Below are 24,857 nucleotides of genomic sequence, written 5' to 3'. Positions count from 1 at the left end.
GGACGGAGAGAACGGGGCTGGGTCGCGGTCGCCGCTGGGAAGTGTAGTTTTTCCTTCCGGGTCTTCCGGGGTGCGGAGATCCCAGGCTACCTCGGCGTTGTTGACCGGCACGCGCTACGTCCTCCCGGTCTTGGTTACGGCTCCGTGCGGCCGGTCTCCACGGATGACAGGCTGAGCTTCCTTCGGCCAGTTTCCCGAGGCTTCAAGAGGGGACTGGGAAGAAAGGGGGACCTGGAACCCTGGCGGCTTCCGTTTCAGTCTTTTGAGAGCTAGCCCCTCCATTCCAGTCCTCCCCACACGCTCGGCCTCCCTGCTTTCAGAAACCCGCTCCCAGGATAAAACAGCCACTGGGCCCGGGGGGCCGCTCCCCAGACCACGTTCTTCCCTCCCTCCCTCTGCGCCTTCCCCTTCCCTTCCGTGAACCCGGCTTCCCTGGTCTCCCCACCAGCCCCCTCGAGTTCAAAGCAGACGCGGAATTGGAGGAGGGAGTTGGGCCCGCGATGACACTTAACAAAGTCCTTGGGGACCTTGATTCCCAGGGAAGAATGGCAGTGACCCAGCACGGATTGGGGACCCACTCAGGCAGCCCAGAAAGAGGGAGATTATACAAACAGATGTAAAGAGCCACTTAACAACATATGGGAACCTGTTTACAAGGCTGGGACAGGATGTGAGGTGCGAAGAAACCAGTTTCAACCGAGTGGTGTTATCAGAAAAAGATGCCATCTCAATATTGGTTTGTGTTTATTTTCCACTGACCCTGTGGGTGAAGATATCCTTGATCATTATCCCATCTGAACATGTTCCTGCACAACCAGTGTTACATCACCAGGTAATACTGTCCAACTGGAGTCTTGCCGTTGGCTCTTTTCATCTCGTCACCCTCTCTAGCCCACTAGGCTTAACCATACCTTTTTTTTTTTTCTTGGCAAACGAAAAGGTCCAGAAGCTATAAAATTTAGTTGAGTGGTTCAGTTAAGCACATGTTTGTTGTGGCAGTAAGCAGTGCTAGCGATTTGAAAATGAATAAGACAAAGTCCTTGCAGAAAGTTTATATTCTAGTGATATGTTGCAAAAAATCTGCAATTTCCTGATCCTTCAGTATCAAGTATGTTGTTGGTAGGAAATAAAGGACTGTGTTATATATGCTGGGAGAAGCCCAGGTTAGGGACCAACCAAGGATTGTTAGTGGCATGAGCTTAAAAACTTAGACATTTTAATCCACATTTCACACTTAAGTGTCTTTTAAACCTGTCCTTTTAAAAGGTAATTTCTCAAAGATTCTTTTCATAAACATTATCTTTATGTTCTTACTACCTTTTTCGTACATTGAGGAAACATACAGTACATGTTTCCGAATGAGTACATAAAGTACAAATCAAAGACACTGAAAAAATATTAAGGAAATTATCAAATATATTTTCTAATTCATGGATCAAAATAATTCTGCTTCCACTTTTGTTCCTTCACAGGTTAAAAGATATGGAGATATCCATCAGGATTTGGAGAAGAGTCCCAGTAGTTATTAAAATTCTGGCTTAGATCTACTAGGAAAGGTAAAGAAACCAAGAGTCTCCTAAGAAGAAGGAATTATAACAGTTTACCAAACGTTTTTCAAATATATATGTCAATTAGGTGCTACACCTTGCCGAAGAACTAAAACAAGAGAAAAGTAGATTTATGATCCAACCTAAAGGCATTTAGGTGAGAGCAGGAAGACATATGCTGATAATTAAACTCTGAGAAGGTTTATTCAGGCAGCTTTTAGGAGAGTTTTTGGTTGTTTGTTTGTTTTTAGCTAGATTTAAATATGTCCATTTAAAGAAAAAGCAAAAACTAACCTTTGATCACCAAGAAGGGCCTGACACTGTTTCAGTCACTTCTACATATATTAAATCACTTAATCCTCATAATAACCCCATGAGACAGGTATTACTATCCCCTGTCTATAGAAATGAAAATCGAAGTCCAAAGGCTAAGCAGTTTACCCTAAATTATAAAGCTGGTGGTAAATGGCAAAGCCAAGATTTGAATCCAGTTCTGTGTTGTCATTCTTTCCACCACACCAGCCAGCTTCCCTTATGGGTGATGGGCCAAAGGACCAATGAGACACCACCTTCCTGAGCTCATTCAAAGCAGGAACAGGATCATACTCAACTGCTTTTGCCACAGATACCACAATATTTAGCCCTTAGCAAGAGTTTAATACGTCTGTTTGATCTGAATTGATATGAACTTGATCCTCTCTGAAGAGAATATTTAAGCAAAGACACCAATGAGGAGGAGTCAGTTGTGGGCACACTGAGGAAGAATGTTACAAGCACAGGGAACAGCAAGTACAAAGACCCTGAGGTAGGAAGTTGCTGATTGTATCTGAGGAACAACCAGGAAGCTCAATGTGATTGGCGCTAAGAGGGAGAGAAGGAAACAGGAAGACGTTGACTTTACAGAGGAAGCCGGGCTCAGGTCCTCAGCGCCACTGCCACTCACTGTGAAAGAGACGAAGCCCCAGTAACCCCTGATCAGCAGATTACGTTGCTTCACAGGAGAAAGGAAGCAAGACTGAGCTGTTAGAAATAATATGTGCCAGGGAAAGGGGTAAGATGTTTAGTGTACTGTTTCAGTTAATCCTCACATCAGTTATACTGACTTAGGTATTATCCCAGTTTTACAGTTTGATAAAATGGGGAAAGAGAAATATTAAATAATGTGGTTTACAATTTGTCAGTGGCAGAGACAGGATTTGACTCCAGTCTCTGACTCCAAAGCTAAAGCCTGCTCTTTGTGATGTATCACATTTTCTCATTTGAAATACTGAATAAAAAAGAAGAGATCCATGCATGCATGCATTGAAAACAGAATTATTGTTCATTGCTATGTGACAGACATTTAGAAATAGTATTAAAATGAAATAGAGCATTTAAAAAAATCTTTGTATGATTTCTTTCTCACCAGTCATTTGCTTTTAATACTTTGCATATTTGCAGGTAGATGGACTATAAGGCACTTGCCCAACAAACTGCTCAAGAAATTTTAGGTTACTATCAAGATACATCAGGCTGGAAAGTGGTTAAGAATTCAGTAAGAAAACAAGTTAAATATATTTCAAGAGTTTGTTTTTTAATGGAAAATAAATCATTGCAAAGACTTTTTTTTTAATATTTTCTTTTACAAACCAAAAAAGGTTTTTACTTTCATTTTTTTGTTTGTTTTTTATATTTCATTTCTTTCTGTATCTGACAGCTAATTTATTTGTGGATTTTTTATTCCTCTTTGAGAAAAAAATAACTGTTTCCAGCAAGGCTTCTAAAAAATTCCATGGAAATCTGTGAGTACAATTTCCTATTTATAATCATGGTTTTGAATTCAATGACATTGATCTATCTAGAATTCAGTGCTGCTGCTACTGCTGCTAAGTTGCTTCAGTCGTGTCCGACTCTGCAACCCCATAGATGGCAGCCCACCAGGCTCCCCCATCCCTGGGATTCTCCAGGCAAGAACACTGGAGTGGGTTGCCATTTCCTTCTCCAGTGCATGAAAGTGAAAAGTGAAAGTGAAGTTGCTTAGTCGTGCCCAACTCTTAGCGACCCCATGGACTGCAGCCTACCAGGCTCCTCCATCCATGGGATTTTCCAGGCAAGAGTACTGGAGTGAGTTGCCAGTGCCTTCTCCAAGAATTCAGTGCTACTTCATTAGCTATAAGACATTATTTGATAGTGAACAGGAAATAGAAATTACTTATAAAGTCACTTGGTTGAAACGTGGATTAATAAAAATAGAGTAATATGTACCATCGAATTTTCAAACTTGAAGACAGAAAAAAAATCACTTCTAGTGAATACTTCACAAAACTAGGCATTTCCACTTCAAGAACTAATAACTGTAAAAATAGATTGGTTTTTTCTTAGAGTATTTTGTGGTCTTTTCAACATTTCACCTTTCCATTAAGTGAACCACTTAAAGATAAAGTTTATTTCCCCAATATATTTCTCTTGCAAATATATATAATTTTTTCTGTAAGTGCTTTTAAGGATATTGTGTATGTGTGTGTGTACACATGTGTGCGTGTTTAGTTGCACAGTTGTATCCGACTCTTTGCAACCCATGAACTGTAACCCTCTGGGCTACCCTGTCCATGGAATTTTCCTGGCAAGAATACTGAAGTGGGTTGCCATTTCCTCCTCCAGGGGATCTTCCCAACCCAGGGATCGAACTTATGTCTTCTGAGTTCTCTTGCATTGGCAGGCAGATTCTCTTATAATTTTTTCTGTAAGCTGCTTTTTAAGGATATTTTTTAGGAACCTGTTGTTTCAAATTCAAATACACTAAGGGAAATTGTGCAGACTTTTTTAAACCATATTTTTAAGAGTTGTTTATGTGTTATTTAGAAAACCAAATTTGACTGAGTTTCTTTTGGTGGCGGGGGCAGGGGGGAGGGTTGTTGTTCAGTGGCTCAGCGGTGTCCGACTCTTTCCGACCCCATGGACTGCAGCACGAGAAGCTTCCCAGTCCTTCACCATCTCCCTGAGCTTGCTCAAACTCATGTCCATTGAGTCACTGAGTGCATTCAACCATCTCATCCTCTGTCACCCCCTTCTCCTGCTTTCAATCTTTCCCAGCATCAGGGTCTTTTCTAGTGAGTCAGTTCTTCCCATCAGGTTGCCCAAGTATTGGAGCTTCAGCTTCAGCATCAATCCTTCCAATGAATAATCAGGGTTGATTTCCTCTAGAGTGGTATCATCTGCATATCTGAGGTTGTTGATATTTCTCCCAGCAATCTTGATTAGAGCTTATGAGTCATCCAGCCCAGCAATTCACATGATGTACTCTGCATAGAAGTTAAATAAGCAGGGTGACAATATACATACAGCCTTGCCTATTCCTTTCCCAACTTTAAAGCGGTCCATTGTTTCATGTCCAGTTCTAACTGTTGCTTCTTGTCCTGAATACAGATTTCTCAGGAGACAGGTAAGGTAGTCTGGTATCCCCATCACTTTAAGAATTTTCCACAGTTTGCTGTGATCCACACAGTCAAAGCCTTTAGCAGAAGTCAGTGAAGCAGAAAATTGGAGAAGGAAATGGCAACCCACTCCAGTGTTCTTGCCTGGAGAATCCCAGGGACGGGGGAGCCTGGTGGGCTGCTGTCTATAGGGTCGCACAGAGTCAGACACGACTGCAGCGACTTAGCAGCAACAGCAGTGAAGCAGAAATAAATGTTTTTCTGGAATTCCCTTGCTTTTTCTTTGATGCAACAGATGTTGGCAATTTGATCTCTGGTTTTCGAAACCCTGCATTTTCTAAATCCAGCTTGTAAATCTGAAGTTCTCAGTTCATGTACTGTTGAAGCCTAGTTTGAGGGGTTTTGAGCATTACCTTGTTAGCACATGAAATGAGTGCAGTTGTATGGTTTGAACATTCGTTGGCACTGCCTTTCTTTGGGATTGGAGTGAAAACTGACAGTTTAATTATAATACAGACAGACCCATTTATTATATATTGTCTATGGCTGTTTCACTGCTGCACTAATAAAGTTGAATAATTGCAACATGGAACATGAAGTCTATGTTCTATGTCATGAAGCAAAGCCAGATTATTTACCATCTGGCTCTTTACTGAAAAGTTTTCTGACCTCTGCTTATATCATATTACATTCTTAAGAATTAAGGCCACAAGATGCTGCACAACCACATAAGCATCTCATCAGTTACTTAAGGCTTATGATAAATAGAGCATATAAAAGTTTTTGAGAAAGAATTTAGAAAAATTGTAAATGAAAGTAGTCCTTTTAAAAAGACAACAATAGGGACTTCCCTGATGGTCCAGTGGTTAAGCATCCACCGCCCTATACAGGGGACATGATTCAATCCCTGCTTGGGGAACTGAGATCCCACAAGCCATAGGGCAACTACACCCACTCCCCTTGACTACTGAGCATGTGCAGTCTGGAGACAAGCCAGACCCAGAGGGGAGCCCGCACACAGCAACAAAGGCCCACCTGGGTTCTGCGCCTAAGACACGGTGCAGCCAAATAATTAAAAAAAAAAAAAAAAAAAAAGACAACTATAGAAACAGTACAAACAAAATTTGTTGAAAAATGAATTTTTAAATAATTTATATTAACTATTGCAATGCATATTTAAATAAAACTGTTACTGGCTTCCCTGGTGGCTCAGTGGTAAAGAATCTGCCTCCCAATGCAGGAGACACAGGCTTGATCTCTGGGTCAGGAAGATCCCCTGGAGAAGGGAATGGCAACCTGCTCCAGTATTCTTGCCTGGAGAATTCCATGGACAGAGGAGTTTGACCGGCTACAGTCCATGGGGTCACAAAAGAGTCAGACATGACTTAGCAACTAAGCAACAACTTACAATTGAATATTAGTATTTTAAATCGCTAATATTACCTTCAAATTTTCTTTATATTATTTGTTAAATTAGTGTGCTTTATACTGTGATACCATATTTTCAACTTAGGCTAAATTCAATTAAATTTTGAATTTTCTTTATTTTGTTAACCATAGATATCGTGTTGAAGCAATGATTCCAGAATCGACATCTAAACTATCTGATTTCCTCTTCAAACCTGAAAACAGAGTCACATGGGACAAATCATTGAAAATGTACAACATGGTACTAAAGATTGATTTGGTAATTTATTGTTTAATGTTGGACTTTTACTGTATTAATGCAGTTTTAGCTTTTATATCTTAGTGATTTCAGTTTATTACATCTGTATTTTATATATTCAAATCAAGTTGAAATCTTTATAAAAAGCTTAAAACTTTTTTCTTTATTAATTGAGAGTTCAATTCCAGTTAGCTTTATTCTATTTTTAGCGCATACCACATTCTGAAACTGGTCAGCTCTCCTGCAGATGTGTGCCTTTGGTTATTGATAGGACTGAACTCATGGATTTTCCTCCTCCATCAAGGGGAAAAAAAATTAAGCATGCCTTGTTGATGGAAGTCAGTAGATTTATCGTAGTCATAACACACTAGATAACATTGTAGATACTGTTAAGGACTTAAGAACAAATAGCATGTAACTTTTTAAACGCATGTGTGAAATTACGTTATGATGGTTGTGGTTTTAGAAACACTTTCAAATACATTATCTCAGAGATGAAGGGGAAGAATAAAAACAGAGAAAAGAAAAATAGAGGTGATGGAGTAGGAAGTTATAGTCCTAGAGGTGAGAGAAAGGAAGACAGAATGCAAGAGGCAAATGGGGCTTAGAAGGGCAGAGGAGCAGGGTGAGGCGAGGCCACACTGAGAGCTCAGGAGGAGAGGAAATGGGTGAAACGAGAGAGACTGAGATGCAGCAGAAAGGGGGAGAAACAGAAGACGGGAGTCGGCTGAGGGACTCCGAACTCTGCTGCAGTACCGTGTCACTCTGGTACTTACGAAGACTGTTAGACGTCACGATACGTAAATTACACCTTAGCAGGCTGTTTTTCAGAGAAGGCAATGGCAACCCACTCCAGTACTCTTGCCTGGAAAATCCCTTGGATGGAGGAGCCTGGTAGGCTGCAGTCCATGGGGTTGCGAAGAGTCAGACATGACTGAGCGACTTCACTTTCACTTTTCACTTTCATGCATTAGAGAAGGAAATGGCAACCTACTCCAGTGTTCTTGCCTGGAGAATCCCAGGGATGGGGGAGCCTGGTGGGCTGCCATCTATGAGGTCACACAGAGTCAGATACTACTGAAGTGACTTAGCAGCAGCAGGCTGTTTTTAAAAAATGACTTCTATATTTTGGCTAATAATAATTTTAATAGAAGGAAATGGTAAAGGTGAAGAATGTTGGCGGAATGCAAACTTTTATGATTTTTACAAACAGTTGCATTTGTAAAATTCCAGATTACTGAGTCTGGTTCTTTAAGTCCCCAAGCCCATTTCACTCATCAAACAAATGTCCCACATACCTGCCATCACTTTACCAGTTATTTAGAACTCTGTAGGTTACCTGCACCTCCTTCTGTTAAACTGATTTTAAAATCTGGGATGAGGATGAGGTTGCAGAAAAGCCCGGGAAGGTAAAGTAGTTTCATCTTGAAGAAAAGCTCTGGAGTTCTTGTCCACAGAGAACACAGTTCTGTGACCCTCTTGGGATTTGAACTTGGTCTATCACAAATGAAAATGCAAACATTGTATTGTTTCATTCATAATTGTATGATACTAATTATACAGTTTCGTTAGCATTTCAGATATTTCTGTTTTTGCTGCAAGTCAGCTACAATAATGGAAAGTATAGTAGATTTGGCATCAAAAGACTTGAAAACATATTCAGAGAAATTTCAGTTCAGTTCAGTCACTCAGTCGTGTCTGACTCTTTGCGACCCCATGGACTGCAGCACACCAGGCCTCCCTGTCCATCACCAACTCCCGGAGTTTACTCAAACTCATGTCCATTGAGTCAGTGATGACACCCAACCATCTCATCCTCTGTCATCCCCTTCTCCTGCCTTCAATCTTTCCCAGCATCAGGGTCTTTTCAAATGAGTCAGTTCTTTGCATCAGGTGGCCAGAGAAATTTAGATTTGCCCAAGGTCAACACAGACAGTGTATGGTAGAACCAGGACTTATACTGATCTCCTGATTCAGATTTGATGTCTTTTTCAGTATACCATAATATCTCTGAATCACATTACACAATGAGAAGACTTTTTCTGCCTTCTTATGAATGTTTGTAGCATTCATTTTGCAAGGGTGCATTTTGATTGACTCATTCACTCCATTGGTGAGGAAGGGATTCCTGCTCTAGGGTTATGGCGTTGGTCAAACAAACACTTTGACACCAGCACTTAGACAAATAAGATCTACAGCAGTTTATTAAGACTAATCACAGCCCAGGAAAGGAAGACTGTTAAGACTTTGTTAAATTAACATTTGTTGGTGGGGCACAGGATGCCAGTGGTGAGCCAGGTTCAACAAATGACCACAAAAGAAATTGAAATAGAGAAGTTTATTACAGTCCTGGAGGAAGTGCGTAGCACACGTTAAGGGCCCTGTGTGGGGAGGTCAAGGTAGGGTGCAGACAGGTGGACGTGCGCCTTTATTAGGGTCTGTGGGTAGAGTGCTTTGGGGTTCCTAGTCTAAGGCCAGATTGATCATTTGGAACCAAACATGGCAGGATTTTAGTAAACTACACAGGTGGTCTGATTTAAGGGGCTCACAAGGGGAAGGCCCTGGGAAGTGTGGGAGACTGCTGATCAGAAGGGCTGTTGGGGAAGTCATATCAGGAACTTAAATTTGCTTGTGACTCTTCAGGCTATTATCTAAGCTATGCTTACGTGAGAGAGCTGGTGTTAGTTTAAGCCCCTGCAGGCTGCTTGGCCAAACAAAATGGATGCTGAGGCAGCAGTACGTGGAGTAGCTCAGCTAGGCTCTCCAGGACACACCATGCCCCGCAGTGTGACAGGGGGGTTGCACTCAGTAACAGAGTTAATAACCAGGAGTTGTGCACAGCAGGTTTTGTAGTATCAAGAAGCTGAGGTAACCCCTGATTCTTGCAGGAGGATCTGATTGGTTGTTGGACTAACTCTACAGGGTAGCAGGGAACTGAAACCCACTACTCAGGTGTAAGTAGGAACTGTGTCTTATCCTGCTGATAAGGAGAATTGTTGGACTAAGGGCTCTTACCTATGGGAACAGAATGAAGAGAGGATCTTGCAGTTTGGCCATTCAAGACTCAATTTTAACAGATGTCAAAGCAGCACATATACTGGTCTTTAATTCTAGGCTTTACACCACAGGCTGCTACGTCAATATATTATTCTGAATATATTACCTAGTCAGTGTGGAGTAGCAGACACACTATTGTACTGGAAATCTGGAAACCCAGGTTCTAGTTCTGTACATCTCTCTAGTTCTACATGTAACTTAATCGCTAAGTCGCTTCAGTCATGTCCGACTCTGTACGACCCCAATGTTAGGCTTCAATTTCTTCATCTAAAAATTCAAATATTAGATAATATCAAGATTCTTTTCTAAATTTATTGTATTTGTAATTTATATTAACCCCTTGTTAGATATATGATATGCAAATATTTTCTCCCACTCTGTGGGTCGCCTTTTTCATTTTGTTAATGGTTTCCTTTGCTGTGCAGAGGCATTTTAGTTTAATGTAGTCCCACTCTTTTATTTTTGCTTTTGTTGCCTTGCACTTATAATTACACATCTAATATTTCTTTAACACTGAAAATGCAAGCTGACTTGGTGATAAATTCTTAAAACCTCAAAGCCATGCTTTTTCCAAAAACAGGCCAAACTTAGTGAAATTCTTTGGGGAACAGTACAAAGAACAGATATTAAATAATTGTTGCAATTTTTATGATTTGATTTGTTTCAGGATACATTCCTGTGTCATACCATTACAGAAAGTTTTGCCATGGGCTCAATTTCCCCCCGAGACTTTATCAACTTAGTCTCTGTGAAGCACTATGAAGGGAATATGGATGTTATCAGCTGTAAGTTGAAATATTTTGCCCACACTTGGGAATTACTATGAGTCATTAATAATTTTTTTTCTTTTAACTCACAGTTTGAAAGAATATTTTCAATTAATTACTCATATTTATTTGGTGAGTCCAATAAATACATGTGTACTGTAGGTAAGCCTGAAGTTTTTAACCTAATTCTGGAGGTGCCATTTATATCATAGTCAATGACTCTGGCATCTCCTGGCCTTTTTGAAGCATATACCCTGCAGCACTGAATATAGATAGATACTTGCAGGCTAAACCTTCACAGCGTACATCACAAAACTACCAAGAAACAAAATGGATCTTTGGATATATACTTCTATATTTGAATATGTAGAATGGGTATATCTAAAAACTGATAAAAATCCTGAAGAAAATTCCACTAGATAGCTCTTTTCATAAATGTGCTTACATTTCTTTTAAAAACTGAAAGTTTTAACATACTCTTATCCATTGCTTGTTGCTCAGTCACTAAGTTGTGTCCAACTCTTCATGATCCCATGGACTGTAGCCAACCAGGCTCCTCTGTCCGTGGGATTTCCCAGGCAAGAATACTGAAGTGGGTTGCCATTTATTTCTCCAGTCCTTATCCTATCCCCCACCCCCAGCCAAAAATGTGTCACTCTGTAAAATGCAAATGTGTAGCCACTTCCTATTTGCATTATTCACTTAAAACATGCCAGTTTACACTCCAGAGATCTTTGGACTCCTAGAACTCAAGATAATTTACAGAGAAGGGACTTTGGTAGGACAGTAGTAGCCTAGAGCCTGTTTTTTTCCTCTGCAATTCAATTTAATCTCGCTATTCCTATGTGAATAGTTGCCCCTACTGTAACTACTTGGGGACAGGGACAGTTAACTGTTGCTAATTACTCTTTTCCGCTTGTAGGACTCTAATTTTCAGAGTACAAGTCTGAGTAATAGCTCTGCTAATAGCACTCACGCGCACAATTAGCTCTGTTGACCGTATATACCACTGGGGACTGATGTTCATCACTTTCACATATTTGTCTCATATATTTTCATACAACTGTCATTAGTCATCTCATTTTCAAATGAGGGCACATAAACACTTATTCACTGCCTATAACACAAAATACTGTCCATTTGAATCAGAGATCTCTTATTGATCTCTTATTGTCTATCTTGAAACCATTCTATTTGTGTCTCATTTTTGATGGTCAGAAGGAAGGTCAAAAAGAAGTATAGAAGATAAAATCCATGAATAGTTATAATCAGTCATTCAGTGATCACTACTGAATTTGCTTTTAAGTGATTTTCTTTGAATGAGTTTTTGATGAACACTGATAGTTTTCTTCTTAATGTTTCCACTGTTGTTTAGCTTACTGTGTACTTTGCTTTTAGCTAAATGTTTTGCATGCATTTTCTCACCAGTAAGGAAACTGAAGTTCACAGAAATCAAGTTACATAGCTAAGCAGCAGCTCAAGTCTTTCTGATTTTCCAGAATCTGTGCTAACTACCATACTGTGTGCCTCACAAAAGACCCATACTTGTTTGTGGAATGTAACAAAATTAAAAAAAATAAAGACAAATATAATCTCCATATTTTAAACAGAGAAAAAAGATGTTAATATCAATTTTGGCAGTACCATTTTGCCAACGCAACTGGCTCTATTAATATGATGGAACAGATAGTGAAAATGGGAAATGCATACACATTTCCCACATTTTGTCTCCTAACTAGAGCTTAATGTTGTATTTCCTACTGAAGTGATTATGTATATTAAAATCATATAGGAAAATTCTCTGATGAGCAGGATTCAGTTGCACAGACTAAAGAAATACATATTTTAAAATGCTTTTAGGAAGAGTATCTATAATTATCATAAACGTGAAGATAATCAGATCTCCTCCCTTCTACCTTCACATGCAGTTTTGCAGTTACACTGCATAATTCCTAAAACAAAATCTACTGATTTTTAATCATACATTGAAGTTAGCTACAGGGAATTGGCAGAAAAGAGCATTTAAACTGCCTCCATTGACAGGCTAAATAACACATCAAATATTTTATTTTAAAAATGATAAACCAAAAAAATTTATCCTAGTAGATTAGTCTGTTTCTTTGTAATTTCTGCTTCAGACCTCAGAAAGTAAATAAATTATACTTGTAACAGTTCTTCTTGTATGTAAAAGGTAGCAGCGTCTTTAGAAGTACTAGCCTGAAAAAGTGTGAGAGGAGAGTAGTGATACTTTTTCATGCTAGTACTTGTAGTATGATACTTTTTCATTTTTGGCCTGTGTACACACTCAAGTGTGAAAACATATATACCTATGTTAATTAATGTCAGTGTTAAATCAAATGCTATGTCATGCATTTTTGAAAATATGCTACTGGAAACAGAATTGTTTATCTTTGTGGCATAGGTTTCATTTTAATTTTTCTTTTGATCACTTAGCTACTAGTGTGGATTTTCCAGCATATCCTCCATCCTCAAGTTACATCCGAGGTTATAACCATGCATGTGGCTATATATGTTTACCTGTGCAAGAGTAAGTGTTATTTCCATATATTTATTGTTTAACCATTTTTTAGTTCAGTTTGTAACTTGCTAACTAACTCACCAGAAATATTTTCTGGTATATCCTGTTGGGGGGAAAAATGCCCCTAAATACATTTTTTAAAATAGTTTTTCAAGTATTTTTCATCTTAAGTAGAATCAGAATAGATAATTCCCTTAAAGTATAATTTACAGTTTTCTGGCACTAGTCATGTGTTCACAGACATCATCAGCCCTCCAGTGAACCTTGACCTGATGTTTTATGTTTCTCCATTCGTCACTTCTGTGAATTATTAAAGGACTTTTGCAAATGAAAAATAAATTTCTCTAGAATTATAATAGTTACATTTATCAGCAATGAATCATGCTTTACTTTGAATATATTCTTTCCAATGGACTACTTACTATGAACAGATACCTGCAGAATAAGCCACCCAGTAGGTAAATTCAGAGAGGGAAGAGCTGGAGAAATTAGAGATGAGCCTCTGCCCACAGGTGGCCAGCCACTGGATAAGATGGTGACATCCAATACACATATTCTGTAAATGCATATATATATTAATTCACTATATAGCATTCTACAACTTCCTTACATATTTGCTAAATGACTTTATATTAAATAAGATACTGACACATAAAACGACATGTAAAACTTTATATTGGTCAGATGTAAACCACTCAGTAGGAGAAAAATACGTATGTGAAGGAAGTCAAAATAAAATGACACTTAGGCCCATATTCCTTAATGTTTAGACCCATATTCCTTAATGTTTTCTACTGAATTAGAGAACTAAAAGAAATCCACAAATATTTACATTGATGGACAGGATCATTGGTTCAGATGATGATGATGATGACAGTGTAGTCTTTCTCCCCATCTATCAATTTTGATTATATAGCCAAGACTGTATTCTCCACAGCAGGAAAGGATAAAACAAGGGAAAGATTATTACTCCATATCAGGTAGGTGAATCAGCTGCTAGTCGGGATCCTGGTTGGGAAGTTACACAACCTAAAGTGTGCTTCACAGGCAAAGTCCCCTTCTTGCACCTTGTCACCATTCCCTTTCCACTGCAAAAAAAAAAAAAAAAAAGAGAGACAGAAAAACACTAATTTAGATATTCTACCCAGAGTGGGAACTCTGCCTAGCAACCTGCTGGAGAAGGATGCTGACAAAAAAGTGATTCTTCTGTACCTTTTCCTTTTGTGCAGCTCAAGTCCTGTAGTAAATTTATAAAGCATATTATCTACAGTAAACATACTCTCCAGTAAATCTTGGAAAAGCTTTGTTAAGTGTGTAAAGCCCTAGTAAATTCACATAGAGATTTAAGGCCATACAAATTGCTAATGAGTCCAGCCATTTGAGACAATGTAAAAATAGTCTAAACTCTGCATAGAAAAAGGTTTAAGAAAATAGATGCTCATATGGTTGGTTGGAGCAGTGGTCTTCAAACCCCTCTAAGAGAATTTTGTAAAATCGTATATTGCCTTGCACATTTTTAAGTTGATATTAAAATTTTGTATAGCATTATATCAAGAGGGTGAAATTTCCAGCATACTATAAATCTTGACACTTTAAAAAAATGTTTGTATCACACTTCTAAGTGCATTCATCAGAACCTAAATACTGTAACAACTTGAAACCTACCACTACATTATCAGTTTCAAAATACATATAACCTTTAACAGTCAGAAATATTATATCATTTCTTTTCTCCTTGATCTGATATTTTTACTCTTTTTCCCTTTCAAATAAAATATCCAAATAAAATATATTTTATGCTTCAGGTTCTTTTATCAATCAGTGTTTATGCTGTGGGTTCTTTTATCAATCACTGTTTACTTTCTATCATACCTCTATAAGAATAAGTACCTAATTTTTAAAATTTCTTTTAATTTCTGTGACCCTAAGTATCTAACGCTGAAGAAGCTGAAGTTGAACAGTTCTATGAAGACCTATAAGACCTTTTAGAACTAAAGCCCAAAAACAATGTCCTTTTCATTATAGGGGCTGCTGCTGCTAAGTCGCTTCAGTCATGTCCGACTCTGTGCGACCCCAGAGACAGCAGCCCACCAGGCTTCTCCATCCATGGGATTCGCCAGGCAAGAACACTGGAGTGGGTTGCCATTTCCTTCTCCAATGCATGAAAGTGGAAAGTGAAAGTGAAGTCGCTCAGTCATGTCCGACTCTTCCCAACCCCATGGACTGCAGCCTACCAGGCTCCTCCATCCATGGGATTTTCCAGGCAACAGTACTGGAGTGGGGTGCCATTGCCTTCTCCCTCATTATAGGGGACTGGAATGCAAAAGTAGGAAGTCAAATTTGGCCTTGGAGTACAGAATGAAGCAGGGCAAAGGCTAATAGAGTTTTGCCAAGAGGATGCACTGGTCAAAGCAAACACCCTCTTCCAACAACACAAGAGAAGACTCTACACATGGACATCACCAGATGGTCAACACTGAAATCAGATTGATTGTATTCTTTGCAGCCAAAGATGGAGAAGCTCTATACAGTCAGCAAAAACATGACCGGGAGCTGACTGTGGCTCGGATCATGAACTCCTTATTCCCAAATTCAGACTTAAATTGAAGGAAGTAGGGAAAACCACTAGACCATTTAGGTATGACCTAAATCAAATCCCTTATGATTATACAGTGGAAGTGAGAAATAGATTTAAGGGACTAGATCTGATAGACAGAGTGCCTGATGAACTATGGACTGAGGTTCGTGACATTGTACAGGAGACAGGGATCAAGACCGTCCTCAAGAAAAAGAAATGCAAAAAAGCAAAATGGCTGTCTGAGGAGGCCTTACAAATAGCTGTGAGAAGAAGACAAGTGAAAAGCAAAGGAGAAAAGTAAAGATATACCCATTTGAATGTAGAGTTCCAAAGAATAGCAAGGAGAGATAAGAAAGCCTTCCTCAGCGATCAATGCAAAGAAAGAGGGAAACAATAGAATGGGAAAGACTAGAGACCTCTTCGAGAAAATTAGAGATACCATGGGAACGTTTCATGCAAATATGGGCACAATAAGGACAGAAACAGCAAAGACCTAAAAGAAGCAGAAGATATTAAGAAGAGGTGGCAAGAATACACAGAAGAACTGTACAAAAAAGATCTTCACGACCCAGATAATCACGATGGTGTGATCACTGACCTAGAGCCAGATATTCTGGAATGTGAAGTCAAGTGGGCCTTAGAAACCATCACTATGAACAAAGCTAGTGGAGGTGATGGAATTCCAGTTGAGCTATTTCAAATCCTAAAAGATGATGCTGTGAAAGTGCTGCACTCAATATGCCAGCAAATTTGGAAAACTCCGCAGTTGCCACAGGACTAGAAAAGGTCAGTTTTCATTCCAATCCCAAAGAAAGACAATGCCAAAGAATGCTCAAACTACCGCACAATTGCACTCATCTCACAGGCTAGTAAAGAAATGCTCAAAATTCTCCAAGCCAGGCTTCAGCAATATGTGAACCGTGAACTTCCAGATGTTCAAGCTGGTTTTAGAAAAGGCAGAGGAACCTGAGATCAAATTGCCAACATCTGTTGGATGATTGAAAAAGCAAGAGAATTCCAGAAAAACATCTACTTCTGCTTTATTGACTATGCCAAAGCCTTTGACTGTGTGGATCACAATAAACTGTGGAAAATTCTGAGGGAGATGGGAATACCAGACCACCTGATCTGCCTCTTGAGAAACCTGTATGCAGGTGAGGAGGCAACAGTTAGAACTGGACATGGAACAACAGACTGGTTCCAAATTGGAAAAGGAGTACGTCAAGGCTGTATATTGTCACCCTGCTTATTTAACTTGTATGCAGAGTACATCATGAGAAACGCTAGGCTGGAGGAAGCACAAGCTGGAATCAAGATTGCCGGGTGAAATATCAATAATCTCAGATATGCAGATGACACCACCCTTATGGCAGAAAGTGAAGAGGAACTCAAAAGCCTCTTGGTGAAGGTGAAAGAGGAGAGTGAAAAAGTTGGCTTAAAGCTCAACATTCAGAAAACGAAGATCATGGCATCTGGTCCCATCACTTCATGGGAAATAGATAGGGAAACAGTGGAAACAGTCAGACTTTATTTTGGGGGGCTCCAAAATCACTGCAGATGGTGATTGCAGCCATGAAATTAAAAGACACTTACTCCTTGGAAGGAAAGTTATGACTAACCTAGACAGCATATTGAAAAGCAGAGACATTACTTTGCCAACAAAGGTCCGTCTATTCAAGGCTATGGTTTTTCCAGTAGTCATGTATGGACATGAGAGCTGGACTATAAAGAAAGCTGAGTGCTGAAGAATTGATGCTTTTGAACTGTGGTGTTGGAGAAGACTCTTGAGAGTCCCATGAACTTCAAGGAGATCCAACCAGTCCATCCTAAAGGAGATCAGTCTTGGGTGTTCACTGGAAGGAATGATGTTGAAGCTGAAACTCCAATACTTTGGCCACCTGATGCCAAGACCTGACTCATTTGAAAAGACCCTGATGCTGGGAAAGATTGAGGGCAGGAGGAGAATGGACAACAGAGGATGAGATGGTTGGATGTCATCACCGACTCAATGGACATAAGTTAGGGTAAACTCCAGGAGTTGGTGATGGACAGGGAAGCCTGGCATGCCACAGTTCATGGGGTCACAAAGAGTCAGACATGACTGAGTAACTGAACTGACCTGAAGTATCTAAATGTTAAAATAAGTTTATTTGTACTGGTTTAAATTGTTATTATTACCCATTGATCAAAATAAAAATGTATTACATAATTGTTAAATGTAAAAGCAGATTGTTACTGGAAACACTTCTTAGTAGCAAAACTTAGCATTTACTGTGTGTCAGACACTGTTAAAATTTACAGATACCAAATGTCAACTATTTGATCCTCACAAGAACCCCATAAAGTAGTCGTCTTACTATCCCCATTTTGCAGAAAAGAAAATGAAACCCAGAGAAATAAGTAACTTTCTCAAGGTTTCACCTAGGTAACAGCAAAGCTCAGCTTCAAACTATGCATTCTGGTTCGAGAGTAAATGCTTCTATCACTTACACTCACTTACCTGTAAAAAACGTGGGACAAAAGGCCTACTCTAGATATCCCATCAGATAGAACGACATCAGGTCTACTTCTACTTTGCATTTTTATGAATGTAACTGTAGGAAACTTTGTTCACATGAACGGGTGGGTTAAAATGGAGAGTAGAACTCTAGGGCCATCACGCAATCCCTTGACATTCTTCTGAGTTATATTCCATGTTACATAGTGACCTATAATCAAAAATCGTTTTTAATGACTTATCAGCTGACAATTCAATTAGATCCTTAAATTTTATTGAAAGCAAAGAATTGACATGGTAAAGTTTTATTACTGTCATCCGTCATTCCTTTCTTAACTCACTTCCAATTGATTGAATTTTTCCTTTAGCAACTCATGTTTATATGCCAGGGTAAAGCACCTTAGTACTATTCAGTCTTATTTGGGGGAGATAACAGACATCCCTTGGTTCTATAAAGCAGAAGGTTCTATAAAGAAGGCTGGTGTGATCAGGCTGGTGGAACAAAAGCTGGAATGTCCGTCAGAGATATATTCTCAGATCAGTTTAAGGAAAAGGTACATGGGAGTCAGAGATTTGAAAATTTATTCCCTTAAATGTTATTCAGCCTCTCATACCCCTTGGCAAGTCTTCATATCCTCTAGTTTGAAGTTCACTGGGTTAAAATATAAACTACTATGGTCTTCTTGGAAGGTAGTTTGGAGATAACATTTCAAAATGTTAAATACACAAAAACATTGACCTAGAAACTCAATATTTCTAGAGGTGCAAATGGATATATTACAAGGTGTTTTATTGCAGCTTTATTTATTGTGGCAAAAAGTAAGAAATAACTCCATGATAGTCAATAGAGGACTGGTTAATAGAATATGAAATATCATATGCAATCATTAAAAACAATAAGCTGATCTGTATAGACACAGAGGTGCATGGTACCGTACTAAGAGGAAAATGAAACTAGTTCCAGAAAAATAAATATGTCTCATTTTTGCAAAAGTAAGAATGTACATGTGCATGTATATAGGGTACATAAACATATATGTACACACGTGTTATCTTCATATATCCATAGGTGATAATCTGAAAAGATACAGTCAACACTATAAATAGTGACTGTCTCTGGGGAACAGAATGAAGAGGAATTATGAAAATGCTCTACTGTTTAAATTTTCATAAGCATACATTAGTTTTATAATTTTAAAAAGTTGATAAAATGACAAGAAGAAATGATAACTAAAACTGAAGACTTTAAGATATAGTCTGACTACTTAATATTTTTATGTAAAATAATTTTGAGTGTGTAAATCATTCCACATGCTTTTTCCTTCTTCAGTCACTATTTCCCCTGTCATAAGCAGTGTTGGCAATCAGTGGTAACTAAGAATCCTGCTTCTTATAAACTTGTAAATTCAATAGATAAAAATTCTTTATATTTTTTAACTCTTCCTTTGTTTACAGGAATCCAGCATATTCCAAATTAGTGATGTTTGTTCAGACAGAAATGAGAGGAAAATTGGCCCCATCAATAATTGAAGCAACCATGCCTTCCAATTTAGTAAGCTTCATGATCAATGTAAAAGATGGAATAAAGACACAAAAAAATTCCATCAAGACGTGGATATCATCATAATGGGCATTCATCATTCCTAAAGAAGAAATGAGGCCATTTAAAATCACGTGTGGCAGTTACAGCCTTTTGCTTCTAAGTCAATATGCATAAATACCGTGACACTCTTCTAAACAGTATTCTTGAACAAATTACTGAAGGTACTTCGTGAAAATAAGACCACACAGTTGTACAAGACAACAGCATTAAATATAGTTTTTAATCTCATATAAGAATAATGTTAAATAACAAGGGTTCTTAATGCACTTTTATCTTTTTCTTTTTCCCCTGGAAAATTCTCTGCAAAAAGCATCAAAAAGAAAGCATATACAATCAGAAGTCAGCACTAATTAAAGATTAAAATATATTTTAAATTGTTTTACCTACTGCTTAAATCGTCAACTGTAGGAAACATGAACATAAAAATTGACAAGAAGTCCGCTAGAATGTCTGACAGTTGATGTCTGGAATGTGCAGGCTTCCCTAATGAATCAGTGGTAAAGAATCCGCCTACCAATACAGGAGATGCAGGTTTGATCCCTGGGTCAGGTAGATCCCCTGGAGGATTGCACAGCAACCCACTCCAGTTTTCTTGCCTGGGAAATCCTATGGACAGAAAAGCCTGGCAGGATGCTATTCATGGGGTCACAAAAGTCTCGGACACCTCTTAGTGACCTGTTGGGGAATGTTAACAGGAGGATTCCTACGTGCTGTTTCTCACAAGTCCTTTGTTTCTTTTTAAGCGGAACAGCACACTGCTCCCGGGAACTGGGGTCATTGTGTGAGACAGGCTTGAATCTCCTTTGGTAAACATTCTCTTTACGACAAAACTGCTTAGTCTTGATCCCCTTTCTTGAGATATGGATTGTCTCCTGACCTTGTGATCATCATCATCCCTTGTTCCCTTGGTAACGGTTACTGTACATTTGGTTTTCTGATCTTTATCATTGACGAAAGAAACTTCTTGTACTACAGACTATATATACTCACAGAAAAATCATTAAAGCACCTTTGCTCCATCAGAGCTTGGGTCCCTGTGTCTTTCTCTCTCTCTCGCTCACTCGCTCTCTTCGGCTGATTCCTTGGAGCGCAGAGACCCGTCTTGCTCACTCTCCTGCCCGGGCTTCTAAGACTCTCTCGAGAAAGTGCCCTGTGCCTTCACCCCACCTCGAGAGGGCACCCGGTGCCTTCGTGAGAGACTTAAGTGCTGTGTCAAGGACTTTGTTGGTTTTCTGCGTAAACCAGGGAGTATCAGCCTCTTTGTCTCTTTCACTTTGTTATCGTTGCCTCCGGACTGCCAGGTCCCGGTTCATTAAAGGACCCCAACAGTGACCAAACAATAACAACAATCTGGCATCAGGAGCTGAATCATGAATCAATTTCTGGTCTAGCCAGAATGTAGTAGCCCATTCCTCCCAAGTCTTCCCTCCTAAAACTAGAAGACCGTGCACTCACCAGACAAGCATAGGAAGACTCCAGCTTAGATGGAAAGAAGGTGGCAAACTGGACAAGAACCTGGACACCTGAGGAATGTCCTAGCAGAGAGTTCTCTGGGTTCCCTTATTACCATCTGTATATTCAAGACGGGGCGCTGCAGAGGACTCCAACCTGGCACTGCTGAATGGCAGGTAGAAATCAGAAGAGGTGGGGGAGGCTTTAGGAAAGAGCCTGTTCCCCTGCTCCTCACGTAGGAGTGTCCACACACAGAAGGCTGGTCCATAGAACTGTAGCCAAACAGCAACCTAAAAACCTCAGCTGCCCCGCCTCCTGGTGTCTGCAAGGTTAGGCAGGAGCTCCCTGTCCACCTTCACCGCCAGAGGCAGGTTCGGAGCCTTGGTATCCCGGCTGGGGTGGTGGCAGTGAGAGCCAGTGGCAAAATGAGCTTCCAGCCCCGCCTGGCAGCACCATGAATTAACCAGCTAGTTCAAGGAAGGACTGCTCACCAGTCAGCCTCCCTGATCCCCAGTGTCATCGCCGCCCCGCAAATGCCAAGCCGCCCACCCCACCCAGCTGCGATGGCCTCCCCTCTGTGGTGAGTGGACTGGTGACCCCAAAAAGTATGTCCTTGTCAAATCCCTGGAGCCCTGTGGCCATATTTGGAAAAACGATCGCGGCAGATGTAATTAAGAACCTCAGAATGAGGTCACCCTAGATCATCTGGGTGGGCTCTCAATTCAACCCCAAGTGCAGGAAGAGTTGCACATGGGAGAGCCGTGTGAAGAAGAGGAGGCTGTGTGGAGACAGAGGCGGGGATGACATGCTGCGACCACAAGCCGAGGGACACCCGGAACTGCAGAGGCTGAGAGGAAACAAGGATTCTCCCCTAGAGCCTTCAGACTGAGCTCGACCCTGCAGACGCCTGGATTTCAGACTTCCAGCCGCCTCAACGGAGAATATCTGTTCCTCCAAACCACCAAATTTGTGGTCATCTGCACCACTTAAGGAAACCGGTGCACCCTGGCTGCAGTCAGCAGGGCTCAGTGGGAATCTGGGCCTCTGCTCCTAGGTGGCGAAACCAGGTGTGGGTCGTAGGGCCGGTCAGCACTGCACGTCCCCGTCCTGCCCCGGTGTCCTCGGGACCAAGTGCAGAGCTGAGCTTGTATTTGTAATTGGAAGCAACATAATGCATATCAGGGCCCATTCCTGCCAGGAAGGGGGCTGTTCTGCCCTCTTATGGCTCGGTCAGTGTCTCCGTTCAGCAGGGTGGTGAGAGCTGGGCCTGGTGGGAAGCTGAGTGCACACTTCCACCAGCCCTCCGTGACACAACTAGGAGACTGCCTGCCAATACAGATCATTCTAAAGGATCCATGGTCCTTCAGAAAGCAAGACCAGAATGGGTAAAAAGAGGTGAAAACGGCAAACGTCATTAGTGTATCCTCGGGAGTACTTTAAAGCACATTTGATGGCTGTGCATGCATGCTCAGTCGTGTCCAACTCTTTGTGACCCCATGGACTGGAGCCCGCCAGGTTCCTCTGTCCATGAGATTTTTCAGGCGAAAATACCATAGCGGGTTGTCTTTTCCTCCTCCAAGGGATCTTCCCGAGCCAGGGATCGAATCTGTGTCTCCTGCATCTCCTGCATTGGCTGCTGCTGCTGCTGCGTCACTTCAGTCGTGTCCAACTCTGTGCGACCCCACAGATGGCAGCCCAGCAGGCTCCCCCGTCCCTGGGATTCTCCAGGCAAGAACACTGGAGTGGGTTGCCATTTCCTTCTCCAATGCATGAAGTGAAAAGTGAAAGTGAAGTCACTCAGTCGTGTCCAACTCTAGCAACCCCATGGACTGCAGCCCACCAGGCTCCTCCATCCATGGGATTTTCCAGGCAAGAGTACTGGAGTGGGGTGCCATTGCATTGGCAGGTGGATTCTTTACCACTGAGCCACCTGGGAAGCCCCCATCTGATAGTTGGCAAAGGTGCGAAAGCAATTCAGTGGAGGAAGGACAACCTTTCAGCAAATGGTGTTGAAGTAACTGACATCCAAAGACCTAACCTTGCACTTTATACAAAAATTAACATGGAACAAGGGCTTAAATGTAAAACATTCAATTATAAAACTTTTAGGAGAAAAATCTTCATAACCTACAGCTAGGCAGAGTTCTTACACTGGATACCAAAAGTATGATTCATGTAAGGAAAAGTAATAAATTAATCTTCATCAAAATTAAAAGTTTTGCTCTAAGAAAGGCCTTATGAAGTAGTATTAGGAAAGGTGTCATCTGTAGTAACAAAAATCCCATATAACACAAGTTTGAAGGTAATACTGTCATCCAAATAATATGAAAAATAAAAATAATTCTAAACTGATTTTTAAATCTTTTAAATAATCTAATCATGCAACTCTCCTAATAATCTCAGATACTCAGACATTACTGGAATTACCAAAATAAAATGTTTATATTGAATCGAATAAATGCTTATTCCCTATGCACCTTCATAGCTTGGATCTTATCTAACCATGATGCTGGACATATGTTAATGAACCAGAACATGATAATATCAATTAAGAAAATATTTGGCTGCAAAAAGAAAAAAAGGACTTTCAGAGAACATACTGTTGAGAAGTTTACTGCTCGCATACAAGAAGTCTGGGAATGCACAGTACAAAACTAATGGTAATTGAGACCGGAGAGGCTCTTTACATCAATTCTGCTTTGCTTGCAGCTCCTTTCTGCCCCAGTGTTACGGGCAGGACAAAGAAGGGTAAAAGCTAAGACATTTTACTTGATTTCACCCTGTTACGGTAGCTTTTTTGGAAACCCCCTCATTCAAAGATGCTCACATCTCATTAGCCAAGAGTGGAACACATGGCCCTGTTTGGTATTTAAAGATATTCCAGCACCTGAGGTAGAAAAAGCAAAAGGGGTGGGGGTGGGGGTTCCACTGGAGTGCAGAAATAAAACAGTACCACTTCTATTTACATTTTTCAAAAAAGCAAATCGCTAATTACTAATATATACTGTGTACTTTGACTCCAGTGTCACACCTAGCCATTTATGAAAGAGTCCTGAGACACATACATCATACATGACAGTCTGAGGAGTAAGAATAAGTTCCACAATGTGGAATTTCTGAAAGTGACTGTTGGCTTTCAGTATATTTTGAAAATTGGGTTTTCTATGGGTACGTTTAAATTGATAGTTTTAATGAAAAAAAAAATCCTTGGAAAATGGAGAAATGAGTTTAAAAGATTTCTACAAAGAAACTAAGGACTGAAAATGCAAATAATGAAAGCAAAAACAATATAGCAGAGCTGACGTTTCACTAACGTGAGCTCTCTGCAACATCAGAAAGCAAACAATACCAGTGTATGCAGTTAATCTCACAAGCCAGAAAAAGTACCAAGACTCTGTGAAATATAAAATTGCATCCACTATCAACGAAAATGAGTTTCATCCTAGATGTCTTTCATGTCTTGAGATACTTAACAGAATAAATTTACAATTTTAAATTCTATAAAAATAAGTACATTGAAATAAATTTACATTTTGATCAAATAGATGAGTATTAAAATCAGTATCTGTCCAAATCAAGGTCCCTCCTATTATCACCATCATAGGAAGAACTGGGATAGATAAACCTGAAGTTTTATCAAAAGATATTTATTATAATTTTGCTTAAATTTTTATGAAGTCCATATTTTAAAGTTTGACAGGGTGCAAGAAAAAATAATTTCTCAGTTTTGTCAGCTTC

At 39.9% G+C, this 24,857-nt stretch overlaps 1 protein-coding gene across 1 annotated transcript; it reads left to right on the top strand.

Annotated features, from left to right (window-relative positions):
* The first annotated feature begins 10 nt into the window (after window positions 1–10).
* STARD6 (StAR related lipid transfer domain containing 6) lies at window positions 11–19,722 on the top strand. The gene is given in 9 exon segments (XM_027525962.1): window positions 11–832; window positions 1,473–2,598; window positions 2,988–3,081; window positions 3,279–3,328; window positions 6,521–6,647; window positions 10,351–10,468; window positions 12,905–12,998; window positions 19,520–19,664; window positions 19,666–19,722. Coding segments are annotated over 7 exon segments (681 nt in total). The 5' UTR covers window positions 11–832; window positions 1,473–2,598; window positions 2,988–2,991.
* Window positions 19,723–24,857: the final 5,135 nt, after the last annotated feature.

This window comes from Bos indicus x Bos taurus, chromosome 24 (assembly GCF_003369695.1).
Source record: "Bos indicus x Bos taurus breed Angus x Brahman F1 hybrid chromosome 24, Bos_hybrid_MaternalHap_v2.0, whole genome shotgun sequence".
Lineage (NCBI taxonomy): Eukaryota > Metazoa > Chordata > Mammalia > Artiodactyla > Bovidae > Bos > Bos indicus x Bos taurus.
Note: the sequence above shows the minus strand (reverse complement) of the source record. Positions and strands in the feature narration are given on the sequence as shown.